Here is a 15760-nt window from a genome sequence, read left to right on the forward strand (position 1 = left end):
CAGTGCGGGCCCGGGGCAGGCTGGTGACCAAGGCCCAGTCATGCCTGGCCCCGACCTTTCCACTTAGTTCCCTCCTGGTCCCAAAAGAGGTTAGTACAGTCTAAATCTAGTTTCTCTTCTGGGTTCACACATAGACACTTAAAGGACAAGAGTTACGAGCGTGCAAGTTTTGTTTTCTCCTTTCCATTCAGTGAATGCAGAACAAGAGCACTGCACAGAACTACCGCTAGCACTACAGCCACTCCTTTTTGGGAAACAGGAGTGCTGCTGCCTTCCTGGGCGTGCCAGAGCAGCACTTCTGCTGAAGCCTCAATGGTGCTGCTGTGCAACGTTCCTGTTCAGTGCAATAGTACTCAGAAATAACCATAAATAACAACAATAACAACTAAACAGAGTCAAACACAAAACCTTTCATTCTGTAAACTTTATTCTTTGTACAGTAGAACATACAGTACTTGTCATAAGTATACCATTTATACAATAATACTTTCCATTACAATGAAAAAAATCATTTTAAACCCCTGAAAAACGGTGCACTTCCTCAAAGTTTTGGCTTTGGTTTGCACATTGTTTTGCATTTATATAAGGCAATAATTCTATAAGAATCATTTACGACATTTCACTTTTTCATGATCTTGGCATAACACTGGCCGGTGACCAGGAGAAATTAACCATACAGTACAACACAGCAATAGCATAGCCTGCATTTTTTTTAAAAGTTAGTCTCTAGTACTTGTAGTTGCAGAGAACAGCTTGGAAATATTTAGGTTTCATATACTGAAGTCTCATAAATCGAAAGACCTCTGGTGATGAAGGGGTGAGGTTTCAATGTCCTGCATTGCTCCTTGCCCTCTCCCTGGCTATTATTTCCTACTGGGGGCCCTCTACTGCCCATTCCTAAAAGCCATGCTGTCCTCATTTCACCACACCCAACTATCTTCCTGCCTAGAGCTGGTAATGCCAGGAAACAGAGGTTATCAAGGTAAGAATCCTCATTAAGTTGGGCTTTGGAGTGGAGTTAATCTTTAAATGTGAGAGGTATCAGCAGTGATAACTGACTTGTAGAGGACTAGAGCAGGGGTTGCCTTCCATCTAGATGTGTTCCAGGCATGATGACAGACTGGGATTCACAATTGTTCAACTGTTTGCACACATTTCTTCACCTCTGATCACATTCCCCTATTCATTTGTTATATTAATGTCTTGCCTCTCCTCCTGCAGCCACACGCGGCATTTTGTGCCTGCATGTCAACACATGCCTCTCCCACACCTTTAATGTCAGTTGTGCACCCATGCTTCTGATAATAAACGTTTAAAGAGGCAACCCATACAAAACACCAATTTAAATTTGCCTGCAGCCTCAAAAAGAGCTAACAGATTCTGAGCAGGACGACGTTTCTGTTAATAAAAGATTAAAAAGCTTCCATTGGGTATTTGTATTTGGCACAACTCTTCTAGCTTAGGCTGCTTTCTGTTGATTAACATTTCTGAGGGGTGAAGCTGCAGGCTTCCTCACTAGTTCTGAGATGTCAAATAGAACATCACAGAGCTGGGGTGTGTGTGTGTGTGCGGGGGGGGGGTGCATTTGCATTTTCTATAAACCCCTGAGGCTTGAGATGTATTTCCACCCCTGAACAAACTATATTTACTTAGAGGGAAAGTATTTTGTGTGCTCATCCGCAGAGACCTTGTAAATGTAGCATTAGGATATTGAAGAAGGGGAAGGGCCTTGTACCCATCTTTCTTGGGTTACCATCACCATTAATCTTTTATCGTATGATCGCTTTTCTTCCTTTCCTTCAATATTTATAATTTCTCAGTTCTGTGTACATGTAGCAAAAGAGCATGTACAGCAAATATACCATTTCACATTTAAGCCATCTTAGCAAGAGTTCAGCTTTGGGTCAGACTGGCACAGACTACTACTCATAAACCACATAAAAGGCAGCAGTCTAGCTGAAATCCTCATAAAGCTTTGGGTGAGGTCTAATCCAAGGACTATTTTGTAGACATATTTTGCTGCTTAGTAACTAATCCTAATTAAGCAAAAACATTTTCCCAATTTTAAACCATAAGAATGACCTATGTGAGCTCCTTTATGTGAAATTCAATACGCAGAACTACCAAAAGGAATCTGACTCGACATATGAAGTAGCTACGTTGTTGACTGTCAGGCACATCTCTGGCTCAGGCAGTTATGTTAATCCACCTTGTCATTAGTCAACACAAGGTGTAATTATTATCACTGTAAAGGAGATATCCGATGTTCGAGAATAAATGAGTTTAACTGTGTTGCAATGATCTTCCTCAGTTTGATTTACATAAGCACTTCAGGTTCTATGTTAAACAACAAGTCATCGTTTCCCCTTCTAACTTCAAGTAGTAGAGGCGATTCATTCATCACTGCATCTTGCAGGTCAGCAGAAGTCATCAGTGGACGTCCATTCACCTTAACAATAATATCTCCAGCCTTAATCCCACCTCTGTGTTGTTAAGAGAGAAATAATTATAAACTAAAATCCATCCCCTTTTACCACAAACATATCTATTTATTATTAAAACACTTTTACCCTGAAAATGGCTCCCAAAGCAGCTTACAAAAGTCAGTAATAATTCCTGCCCTCAAACTTTCAACCTAGAATACATAAAACAAAAGGAAAAGGGACTGGGAGAGATAACATGGGGATCATAACAAAATGGCCTACCTTGCAGGGTTGATGTAAAGACTGCCAAGATTATATATGTGCAGTGCTTTCATCACCTCAAAGTCCAGTGTACGTGCTAACTATTATAGAAATATAATGAAAATAAGTTTTCCCTGCATCCCACGGTGAAAATTCAGTGACTGAATTTCCTTTTCCATAAACAAGGATATTTTAGGATTGGTCTAAGAAGTTAAGATGCATATAAATTCACTCAGGTACAACTCAACAGCTTCTACTTTTTAAAGTGTTCTAATAATATTGATCTGAAGCTTGAAATATTACTCTGAGGTAGTATTATTAATTTTTTTCTGCTAGATGGAATGGTTTTCTTCTGGAAAACTGTTTTTCATCAGTCTTATGTACTGTATTTTTGTTGCTGTACACTACTACAATATTTCCTCATGTTCAGCAGCCTACAAATTTTCCAGAAAATTTAAATAAATAAAATAAAAAATCTGACTCAGTTTGCATTTTAATATGAACCAACATGATCTGCATTCCCAGAAACATGTAAACCAAAAACAGCTATCCTGAGAAACGCACACTTCTCTGAATTTTGTGATGCAGTGCTCCATCCAAAAGATCTCCATAAAGTACATATACTATGGCAGGGTTTCTCAAACTGTGCTCCATGGACCACCAGTGGTCCACAAAACCCACTCTGGTGATCTGTGGCATATCAGCATGAAATGTTCATATTGATTTTTAATTGTATTTTTATTGCTGCTTTTATTTGTTATATTTTACCTGTATGGAATGCAAATTGTAATACAATAAAATACAATATAGAATAAAAGAAGCAATACAAATAAAAATAAAAGTCACACAGCCTCTACCTCAACACTTTACAATTGCTACAACAGGCAGGAAAATCATTAAGTGGTCCACCGAAACCCTCAGTGGGGGAAACATCTGGGAACCACTATGCTAGAAAATGTACATAAAATGCATATTTTAGTGAATTAGGGGAAAACTGCATACAAAATGTGTAATTAGGAGAAACACAAAAATTGCAACAAAGTTTTGTGAGGACTAAACAAAAAAGTAAACTGATGCAGAAATCTATTTTATTTATTTATTGCATTTATACCCTCTTTTTCTCCAAGGAGCTCAAGGTGGCATACACAGTTCTCCCTCTCCTCATTTAATCCTGACAACAACCCTGTATGGTTGGTTACACTGAGAAGCCATGACTGGCCCAAGGTGAGCTTCATGGCTGAGTAGGGATTTGAACCCAGGTCTCCCATGCGACAAGCAAACTTTAGGATTGAAAAACTGAGAGAACCTGGAGCTGAGAGATTTATCCATCTCTGCTCCAAGGTAGACATTTCAAAACTATAGCCACTCTATTTATAATAAGGGAAAATGCTTTTTTTAAAAAAGTAGAGCAAATTTGGCCAGCAATGACATTGCGTGCAGATTGTATTTGGAAGACAGCACAGATATTATGGACTTCTCCTATTTGATTTAAGCTCTAAAACAGCTGAGACTTTAGTCTAGCCTAAAAATGAAATATCATTAAGTGTACTGCTCCTGAAAAAGAAAGTAACAATCTCGCTATCAAGTTTTTTAGAGGATTAAAAAATAAAAATGAGTCAACCACAAGTTGAATCTCTAAAGGTGCCTCTGCTGGTTTCTTTTGCATTTAACGTATTTTAAGCAGAACAACTGTTTTTGGTTTAGGACCAACATACCTCTGAGATGGAGAATTTGGAACAACTTCATGTACGTAAATTCCACTACTGACATCTGGAAAATCTGGATCATTAAGCTTCAGTTCTTCCACTAGTCTAAGGAAGAAAAAGAGCACAAACATTAGCAAAATTGAATCATCATATTACTATTGCTGCTACTCCTGCTACTTTAAAAAAGTTTTGCCCCCATAATATACATTTTCTTCTGATAGCAGCTTTTGAACAATGTAACATTTTTATCTCAGTGGATTCATTTTTAAAGCAACTTTATAGCATTGTCTTAAATAACAATTAGCAGTATAAGCAACACTTACACACAGACTATGCATATTTAAGTTTTTACAGTGATGAGAGGCAAGGTAGACAAGAAGTTGTTAAAAGCTGTTGTAATATGAGACATCAGGGAACAGACACAGTATCCTAGTAGGAGTGAAAATTATGCAGGAAAAAAGCAAGAGGGCACTTCTGCAGGGCTTTAAGGAAGGAAGACTTGAGAAAATCATAGAATCATAGAATAGTAGAGTTGGAAGGGGCCTACAAGGCCATCGAGTCGAACCCCCTGCTCAATGCAGCAATCCAAATCAAAGCATTCCCCACAGATGGCTGTCCAGCTGCCTCTTGAATGCCTCCACTGTCGGAGAGTCCACTACCTCTCTAGATAATTGGTTCCATTGTCGTATGGCTCTAACAGGAAGTTTTTCTTGATGTCCAGTCTGGCTTCCTGCAACTTGAGCCCACTATTCCGTGTCCTGCACTCTGGGACGATTGAGAATAGATCCTGGCCCTCCTCTGTGTGACAACCTTTCATGTACTTGAAGAGTGCTATCATATCTCCCCTCAGTCTTCTCTTCTCAAGGCTAAACATGCCCAGTTCTTTCAGTCTCTCCTCATAGGGCTTTGTTTTCAGTCCCCTGATCATCTTTGTTGCCCTCTGAACCCATTCCAGTTTGTCTGCATCCTTCTTGAAGTGAGGCCTAACCAGTGCTGAATAGAGGGGAACTAGTACTTCACGCGATTTGGAAACTATACTTCTGTTAATGCAGCCTAATATAGCATCTGCCTTTTTTGCAGCCTCATCACAGTTGGCTCATATTCAGTTTGTGATCAACGACAATTCCAAGATCCTTCTCACATGTCGTACTGCTGAGCCAAGTATCCCCCATCTTATAACTGTGCATTTGGTTTCTTTTTCCTAAGTGTAGAACTTTGCATTTATCCCTGTTGAATTGCATTCTGTTGTTTTCAGCCCAATGCTCCAGCCTATCAAGGTTCCTTTGAACTTTGTTTCTGTCTTCCACAGTATTAGCTGTGCCCCCCAATTTTATATCATCTGCAAATTTGATAAGCATGCTTTGTACCTCCTCATCCAAGTCGTTAATAAAAATGTTAAAGAGCACTGGGCCCAGGACCGAGCCCTGTGGTACCCCACTCGTGACTTCTGCCCAGTTTGAGAAGGAACCATTGATAAGCACTCTCTGAGTACGATTCTGGAGCCAACTGTGGATCCATCTAATAGTTGTTCCATCCAGCCCACATTTAGCTAGCTTGCTAATCAGAATATCATGGGGCACTTTGTCAAAAGCTTTGCTGAAGTCGAGATATATTATGTCCACAGCATTCCCACAGTCTACAAGGGAGGTTACCCGATCAAAAAATGAGATAAGATTAGTTTGGCAGGATTTGTTCTTCATAAATCCACATTGGCTCCTAGTAATCACTGCATTGTTTTCAAGGTGCTTACAGATTGACTGCTTTATAATCTGCTCCAGAATTTTTCCAGGGATTGATGTTAGGCTGACTGGTCTAGTTCCCTGGTTCCTCCTTCTTGCCCTTTTTGAAGATAGGGTCAAGATTAGCTCTCCTCCAGTCATCCAGCACTTCACCGGTCCTCCATGATTTCACAAAGATAATAGAGAGCAGTTCTGAGAGTTCTTCAGCCAGTTCCTTCAATACTCTAGATGCAGTTTATTGGGCCCTGCCAAATTGAACTCTTTCAAATCGATTAGGTATTCCTTGACCATTTGTCTATCAATCTCAAGGTCCAATCCTGACTCTTCTACTTCATGTTTCCCGGGAGGGTCATAGGCCCTTTTTTGGGAGAGATGGGTAAAAGCAGTCAACAGTGTGTCGGAAAGATCAGGAGCACTATTTCTTCTCAATATGTGAGAGGATGAACTTTGATGAACACCCCCCCATCTCTGGATGTCTGGGGTAGTATCCAACAAAGTTGTCCCATTAGCACAAGGACTTCTGTTTGTGCAATGGGGCTTCCTCACCCTCTCATGTTCCCTTCCCCCCCAATCTGCTCCAGAGGGTTGGGGGCATCCTCAAAACAGATTGGGGGGGCACAGGGAGAGGCGAGGGAGAGGAAGTCCTGTTGCACACGCAGAAGTCCTTGCACTAATTAGATGACTTTGTTGTATACAATCCTTTGGGGTTATTTCTCTGCTGCTATTAAATGCAAACTTAGTGGACAATAAAATAACAGCTATCCATTATTTAAGGTCACCAGCCATGTCCATACCATAACTGACTAGGCTGAATGAGGTTTCTAGGCAGATACTGTTCAAGAGCTTCCCCACTGTGTACTCTGTAAAGCATCAATGGAGGCTTGGGGGCAGAAAGGTAGCTTTCAGAAGCTGCCTAAACCATCCTTCAAAGAACACATTTTTCCATCCCACCCACTGAACTATACATAAACAAGGAAAAGAGGATCCTTTCCTGCTGCCTGGTACAGAGGGAAGCCACCAGGGCAGCAAGGAAAGGGGAGAGCGTGGCAGAGCAGCCAGAGTGGTGATGGTGAAATCTGGACAACAGAGCAGCCAGGGTGACACCCAGAGGGCACCTTGCCCAGAGACCCCTCGTACTTAGCAGTGTTGCTGGTTGGCATTCCTTTCTAGAGTCTGCTGAAATAACTGTTTCTTCTCATTCCTGGGCCTTGAGGGGACTGTGAAGAGCCCAAAAATCTCAGGTAATTGGGGATTAACATCCTAACAGGGCATTGGGGAATTACAAGTGCGTGAAGCACATGTTACCAAATTATTCCAAGCTACACAGCAAGTGGATTGGACAGTAAAAGACCAACCCAAATTGTGTTTGCATTTTGACAAATGTGTAGGGCAGTACAATATCTCAGAGAGGAGGTCAGGTCTCCTGCTCCCTTGATGCATTCACTATAGCTACCCACTTTCCCTGCTTTTTAAAGTTTGATAGAAATGTCTGTTGGCTTATAGGAACGTTCTTAAACCACAAGGATCTTTTTGCCTATTAGTGAATTTCTCTGCTTTTTAATCCTGTCGGTAAGAAATGGGATCTTATGCAAGTTTGCTGAGAATGGATTGAACATTTGTATGCTTATCGAGTTCAATGGGATTCACTAACTTGCAATCATGCTTAGGATAGGTGAAACTGACCACGGGGAAGGGGAAGGGGAGGAGGAGAAAGGGCAAGGATAAGGGAGGAGGAAGGCAGGTTTGATCATTTGCATGCTTATTGAGTTCAGTGGGATTTCCTCCCATGCAATCATGCTTAGGATAGGCGAAACTGACCATGGGGGAGGAGAAGAGGGGACTGGAGTGGGCATGGGAAGAGAAAGAAGAGGGGGGGAGGAAGAAGGGAGGAGAAGGGGAGAGGAGAGAAAAAGGAGAGGAGGGGGAGACGGAAAAGGCAGATCTGATCATGTGCATGTTTATTGAGTTCAATGGGATTTACTCCCATGCAATCATGCTTAAGATAGGTACAACTGATCATTGGGGAGGGGAGAGGAAATGAGGAACGGGAGGGGTGAGGGAAGGAGGGGGAGTGGATTGGAAGGGGAGGGGTGGGAGGGACAAAGAAAGGGGGAGGGAAGGGGCAAGAGAGAGGTGATGGGAGGGAGGAGGAGAGGAGGGCAGGTTTGATCATTTGCATGCTTTTTGAGTCTAGTGGGATTTAGTCCTGTACAATCATGCTTAGGATAGGTGAAACTGACCTGAGGTACAGGGAGGGAGAGAGGAAGGGGGAAGGGAGAGGGAGGGGAGGGGAAAGGAGAGAGAGGGGAGGAGATTGGATGGGTGGGCACTGGGCAGAGGTGAAGACCCTTTCCTTTACAAAAGGAAAACATTGTGAATAGTATTATTCTTTTTCAGCATTTCCTCCACCTTTTTATTCTACAGCAGGCACATGTAGTCTCCTACCTAAATTTAAACCAAAGCTGTCCTTGGCCACGTCCACACCTGCCTTTTATTTCACTTTAAACAGTCATGGCTTCCTCCAAAGAATCCTGGGAAGTGTGGTTAGTGAAGAATACTGAGAGCTGCTAGGAAGCCCTATTCCCTCACAGAGATACAATCCCCAGAAGAGAAGCTGACTGTTAAACCACTCTCGCCACTGGAGCTCTGTCAGGGAAACAGAAGTCTACTATCAACTCTCAGCACTCTTCAAAAATTACACTTCTCAGGTTTCTTTGGGAGAAGCCATGACTGTTTAAATTTTATTTATTTATTTAATTAAGCTTATATACCGCCCGACTAGCAACAGCTCTCTGGGCGGTGAACATTAAAAATACAATAAAAATAACACAAAACTGTACACAAAACTGTACAGTCTAAAATCAAAATATAACAATTTACAATTAACAGGAATTAAAATGCCTCAGAGAGTGGCATAAGTGTCTGGTGTGGCTCCCTGATTAGCCAAGCCAAGCAGCTGTGAGTCTGGCTTTTAGCACACTGACAGTTGGTTCTTACTGAGCATGCCCAGGCTTATTATTGGGCATGTTAAATTTCTTAAATTAATTAAAATCACCAGGTGTTTTTTTTTAACTTTTAAACTGTGGAAGATGAAGGTCAGAGTATGAGACAAGGTCAGTAATAGGATTACAGGTACTCTATGAACATGGCTGATTTTTAATTAGTTTCAACAAATTATGAGACCAGTGACAAAAATGTCCAACAAGGGTCTGGATTTTTCCCCTCTATTTTTACATTTTGAACTCTCAGTTCTCTCTGACTGTTTTGTGTATCGCTATGAAAACTTAGAGGGTTGTTAAGCAAGCGTTTCTGAGTTCAGGACTATACGTTTTGTAAGGTTTTGTTTTGAAATGAGCTTATGGGAAGCAGCAGAATGGCTTGGGGGTATTTTCAATTTAACACTGCAGAATGAGAAAAATCCATGCTGTATAATAAGAATGTTAATCTGGTCCACCAGCTGTTACACATGATTATCAGTCCTCAATTACAGCTGGAGTTGGGCCCAAGATTTCAATTCTGTACATGACAGATCCACCTATTTTAACTAGAATTAGACACAAATGCAGCTCTGGATGTTGTGCCATTTGCCTCAGGCTCCTTCTGGGAGGAAGGGCAGGATATAAATAAATAAAGAAATAAATCCAGTACTCTGAGAAAGACTTACACAGGTGTTATTGTCAGCATCTTTATGCCAATAAACCTTTTTTTCCCATCTGAAATAAAAATGAAAACTTAGAATTAAAAAAAATGTTCCAAAGAACCAATTAGCATGAAACAGAATCACAAAAAAACCCTATGGCATATACAACAACCAAATCCTTAATCTTAAATGTCACAGGCCATCTCCTTAGGCTCTTGAAAGTCTGGAGCTGGGGTTTCTTTGCTGTGTACTGTAAATTTTATTTATATATAAAAGTATTTTTACACCATATCATAAAATGTGATATGGTGTACAACGGTGAAACATAAGACCCCATTAAAACAATGCTGATGATCATGAAAGTGACTGTCTAATAAAAAAAAAATGATCACAAAATGATATGCCTATCAGCACCAAAAAAAATCTTCATATAAATTGCCCTAATAGGCAAAGTGGGCCTGCCTTTCCCTGGCCAAGTTCAAGCACTCTCCATTATTCAAGTGCGTGTGCTAAGTAGTGGGATTGAGAAAGATCCTGTGGGATGAAATTTACCCCTTAGGCACCATCTTAAGCGCTCCTCGCCACTGTTCCCTAGCAGTAAGATCTCTCTCTCTCTCTCTCTCTCTCTCTCATACACACACACACACACAAGAAAGAGGACAGAGAAGACTGTATTTTGTGGCAGCACAAATTGCTGTTTACAGGCAACACTTCTAGTCAATTCATAACATCAAGTTGTTAGAAAAGCTTATGGAAAGGCCAGACAATTGCCAAGTTTCTAAACTATCTGACAGCTTCCTATTTTTAGATCTTACAACTTACAAAGTTTATATCCATGGTCTGTTTCGCCCAAGGTCAAACCTTTATCCAAAGCACATTTATGAAAAGGCAAAACAGAAAGACAATCTTGTTTAGGGTTGCCAGGTTCAGGGCCTGAGACTGATCCTGTATCTTTAGGAGAAGAAAAAGTCAGCCAAGTGCAGGTGTTCCTGCAACATTGTAATGGGAAAGCCACAAGGTGGAATTCTCCCTTCCCCCTGCACAACTTCTAAAGATACAGAAGACTTCTTGGAGGCCAGGCCTGGCAACCAATCTTAGTGACCAACTATAGCTATACAGTTAGTGACCACCTGTAAAATTTCATTCTCTTTAACATTTGTCAAAGGATGAGGCTGAGTATCTTCCAACATAACATAAGCTACTACTTTTTAAGTTTGGGTTGGCTTGGCTTTTGGGGGACAGGGTGGCTAGTATAAGCATGGTTTCTTAACAAAAGGTTTTATTTATCTAATTTTAACTGGTTGGTTTTAATAGGAGTGTGTATACGCACATACACACACAAATATATGGTTGCATCCAACACTGCTGTTCCAGTAGTGCAGCAGACTTCCACTTGCACAGTGGAATTTTCCCCTACTCTCCCCGATAGCCCCCTGCACAGATTTTAAGGGTGTACATGGAGAGGAGAAGTCCCATTATGGGAGCAGAACTCTGTGCATGTAGCATTGGATACAAACCATAGTCACTAATACATAAAAGTTGCTTCTAATTACTTTCAATGATGCTTCTAGAGTATTGGACGTGTTGTGGCTGAAATCAGTAGCAGGCTTTTTTATCTAGTAGTAACTAGGGAAACAAAATTATGGATTTGTGTTTCTGGACAGTAAAAGCAGCAAGGATCAAAGGCAAAGCTGGATAATTAATAGTGGATATTTTGTGATTTTCCATTCTGTGATTTTCCATTCTGATGTACCAAGTGTGAAGCGTTAAGAGTCCAGAAAGAGACTTTTTTCACATAATCTTGGTGATTTCTTTAATCCCTTCTTCTGTTACATCAGAGCCTGCCAGTATTAAGGGAGAATCACTCTCGTGACTTGTCCTTCAAATACTACTCTAACCAGTCCAGCTTATGGCACTATGCACGAGCCTCCACTCTCATTATTACTGCTGGATGAGGAACTGTATCTGCAAATGGATGATGTGTGATCTGTTCCATTCACCGTTCCAACAGCTGGGGCTGAATACACAGATAAAACCCTTTCAAAAAGGATAAAACTGGCTGTTCAGCTTTTGGTCCTTTCCAAATCTATGGTTCAATAATTTGGAGTTATACCCATTTTCACATTGTATTTTCCTCTTTTTATTATTAAAATATACCCCAGATAGGGATAGTAATTACTTTTGCAGTTGGAGTTGGAGTTTTTCTGGAGTTGGTTGAAATAATATCAGAAATGACATAAGCATTAAAAATGCTTTAATTATGTTTACTACCACACTTTGAATCTAACTCTTATTCACTGGCAGGTATTGAAATATGAGTAAGAACAATTCCAAGAGCAATTAATACTGACATCTTTACTAGCTTGCTCACCACAGAATCTAGGCCTCAACACATAGTTCTAGCACTTCATTACTCCAAGTTCCACTGTTTCCAAGGTGAGGACTGAATCACCTTGATTCATCATGAGCAACTCAGGAGAAGTTATTTTGCGGTGTCTATCCTAATCACACCCCAGAGCTTTCTGTCTGGCAGCCTGAATGACCACTTGCTACTAAGAATATGTGAAGAAATTGGGGGGAGGGGGAAATCAAGGCAGCCAGCTAGCGCAGAATGCAGAGGACTGATATGAAAGGTTTAAAAGGATCTCACCTACTTACCAGGTCCTAAACTGAACTACTAATTTTCTGATCCATTTCTCACATGGGAAAAAGTCATAGTTTTAGACTCAACACAGAGTCAGGCAACTGTGCTCTGGAAAAATGAAGGCTCTCAAGCCATTAGTACAGACAGCCCTATTATAACGTGGCATTATAAATAATACTTCATGATACTATAGACTGGTGCTTCACACTCTTCTATCAATGTGCATTATAAACTGTTACAGGCCCAGCAATTCACCCCCCCCCCTTGTGCTGGGTTGGGAGGGGTTTGGATTGGGCAGAAGTGTCCCTCTGCCCAGCACTGCCGGCTAAGCTGGCCTCCCACTGCCTCAGTGACACCAGTGCCACTTTGCCTATGCAGAGCTTCCTCTTCCATCTGCAAAATGTGGAATTTGTGCCAGTGACAGCCAGCAGGAGGCTCTGAAATGGGTTGTTCTGGAGGTAGGGCAGGGCAAGGCTCAGCTGGCCTGGGATCAGTTGGATGCTGAGCTGGTCCCACTGCAGTTGTGTGATGGCATGAGGTCCAGTCACTATGCCAGCTCCTGGTTGGCACAGGGATCCTCTTGCCACCTACCTTCCACTCTGGCCACCATGCACAGTCCACTGCAACACAAAGCCAAACAGGAAACGTAAATATGTGGCTGAGTGACTATTTGGGAAGCTTCCAGGTAGATCCTTCCCCAGCAATGGTTGCCCCAAAGCCAAAAGCAAAACAGATATACCTCCTGCCTTGGTGAAGCTACCATTACTGGGTCTATACATTGGTTTTTCCTTCCCCAGTGCCGATCCTACTCATTGCTTAGATACGCAGCCACCAGTACAGAGCTTGTCATAGTTACGTGTTCAGCACCCAGCAATCGATTGAACAACTACCATTACTGGAGACAGCCAATGACTGCAAGCACCCTAAAAATCTTACTAAGGAAACAGTGTTAACCTCTTGACATTGATTTGACTTCTATATTATTTATTTATTTTGAACTGAAGTAGGCCCTAACCTCTGAGTAGGGAGTAGGGAGTCTATTATATATATAAAAAAATGTTTGGCTGATACGCTGATCAATTTTCAGTAAGCAAGCACAAGGTCTCCTTGACTGAGGACCCGCTGTTGCCTCCCCTGTGAGTGCTGTTGAAATACATCAAAATAAAGGACTCTTGGCAGGAGATTGGGTATAACTCATGGGGGCTGGGAAGAATATGTCACAAGCCTGACCATGAGGGCCTTAACCTAAATCCATGTGAGAGGAAGATAAAAGCCCAGGGCATGTGTGACCAAGGAAGAACCAAGGCAGTGGAGCTGGCACCCCATCATTTGTTGGCAAATACAGGAGAAAAACTGAGAACTTGCAATCCTTATGACCTCCATTGTCTATATTCTAATGCATGGAGTATGGGGAAACAAAGAGACTGAACATGAAATCCTATACTGGAAGATATTCAGTCAGTATGAAAGAGGTGGATATATTTAGCCTGGAGAAAAGTTTAATATATATGTGAAGATTATATATCTCATATATGAAGGTCTGTCATGCAGTGAATGAAGCAGACTTGTTCTCTGTTACTCCAAAGAGCAGGATTAGAACCAATGGGTAGAAACTTCAGAGAAGCAGATTTTAGCTAAACATTAGAAACTTCCTACCGGTAAGAGTTCTTTGACAAGGGAACAGCCTGCTTCTGGAGATGGTGGGCTTCCCTTTGCTGGAGGTTTTTAAATAGAGGCAGGATGGCCATCTCTCAGGGAAGCTGGAATCGCAAATCCTGCACTGAGCAGGGGTTTAGATTTGATGACATCCTAGATCCTTTTCAACTCTTTGATTCTATGAAGGTGTATGGCAGCTGGGGAAAAGAAATCTCATAGTACTTTCAAATGTAATATGTGTAAATAACTCAGCACATGTTTGCAGTGGGCATGTGGAACATCTGCACCTGAAATGTTTTGCCCCACCTCATTGGGGGCTGCTGAACATGGCATGGTCATGTTTCACATGATTAGCCCCAATCATGTGTTAAGTTATTGACAAACATGATGACTTGCAAGTGGAGGTGCTGCCCCAAACAGTGCTCATGTAGTGACTGACATGGACTTTAGTGCTGTCTGTCTCTCAAAAGCCCCTCGTTGTTTAAAGGCCATGACAAACATTACCACAAATCATATGTTGGGTGGCATTTTCACTTGGAAGTCACAACTTATGTGATCAACTTAGCATGCGATTGCGGCTGATTATGTGAAATATTTCCATTCCAACTATCTTCAAAGATCTAGGGCACTAACCATGAGATGTTTCACATAATCAGCCCAATCATGATGCTCATAAGCATTATGACTTCCAAAGGATGTGTCACCCTCACATGGTGTGCACTTTATGACTGAACTGATATTGTAAATATATCTGAATTTAAAAGAGGATCAAAGTGGCCACTTTCCAGTATCTTTCCCATAATTTGCAGAAGCGTATTACTATTGGAGATATTCGGGGTGGGGGCTTTCCCCCTTGCCTTCAATTTTGATGATCTATTCAAAAGTCTTCCATCAATTTCTAATGCAATGAAAGGTTCTTGGACTGGCATTTAGAGCTAGTTATAGCTTTAGGTTTAACAACTATTTCAGTTTTTATTATTTTATATTTTCAAAAGGCTAACAAATAAGTCAGGAGTAACAGCCACTTGTTTTGATACCCAGTTTTGAGCAAAAGACAATAATGTGGTTGTCAGAATGTGTGTCACCAGATCAGTATGGAAGGAACAGTGTTTAGGACATTATCACAGAGCTAAAGAAAAATCAAATTCACTGGTAATCTCCACTAAATAAATTTTGCTCTGAAAAAGATGGGGAAGGTTCCAGTGGGGCAAAAGAACTAGATAGGAACCACTCATGAGGAAGGGATGGAAACTAGCTTCATTCTCTTTGCATGGCAGAGACTGAAGAGGGGAAACACTAGCACTAGTTGTCCCTAAACAGTGCTGGTGCTCAGATGCATCATAGATCATTTTAATGCCATTTGATCTGATGAACTGTTATACTAACAGATGATGCAACCGTAACATGAAAACATAGTTATATCAAAGATCACTTGTAACCGAATGCATATGAAAAATGACTTGGGCAAAAAAACTGATAACCAATTACAAGATCAAAATGATACATGACCTTGATGATCTTGATAATATGCAACTATAATCTTATATATTGCTGAGCATGCCCCAACTCCCTGAATATAAAGTTTCAGGGGTAGCACAGTAATGTCATTCCAACATCTATCTTACCGCAGCAGTTATGAAAAACTTAGAAACTTTTTGGATCTCAACAAGAGGCCTCCTGTATTTATTATT

At 41.1% G+C, this 15760-nt stretch overlaps 1 protein-coding gene across 1 annotated transcript in view; it reads right to left on the bottom strand.

Annotated features, from left to right (window-relative positions):
* Window positions 1-431: 431 nt before the first annotated feature.
* The window catches only part of HTRA3 (HtrA serine peptidase 3), a 58609-nt gene continuing 43280 nt past the window's right edge, over window positions 432-15760 (bottom strand). Inside the window, exons 7-9 of the mRNA XM_061584571.1 lie at window positions 9794-9842; window positions 4400-4495; window positions 432-2483 (exon numbers count right to left, since the gene is read on the bottom strand). Coding sequence (XP_061440555.1) covers window positions 2318-2483; window positions 4400-4495; window positions 9794-9842 — 311 coding nt within the window. The 3' untranslated portion in view covers window positions 432-2317. The remainder of the gene's footprint in view (window positions 2484-4399; window positions 4496-9793; window positions 9843-15760) is intronic.

This window comes from Rhineura floridana, chromosome 9 (genome assembly GCF_030035675.1).
Source record: "Rhineura floridana isolate rRhiFlo1 chromosome 9, rRhiFlo1.hap2, whole genome shotgun sequence".
Lineage (NCBI taxonomy): Eukaryota > Metazoa > Chordata > Lepidosauria > Squamata > Rhineuridae > Rhineura > Rhineura floridana.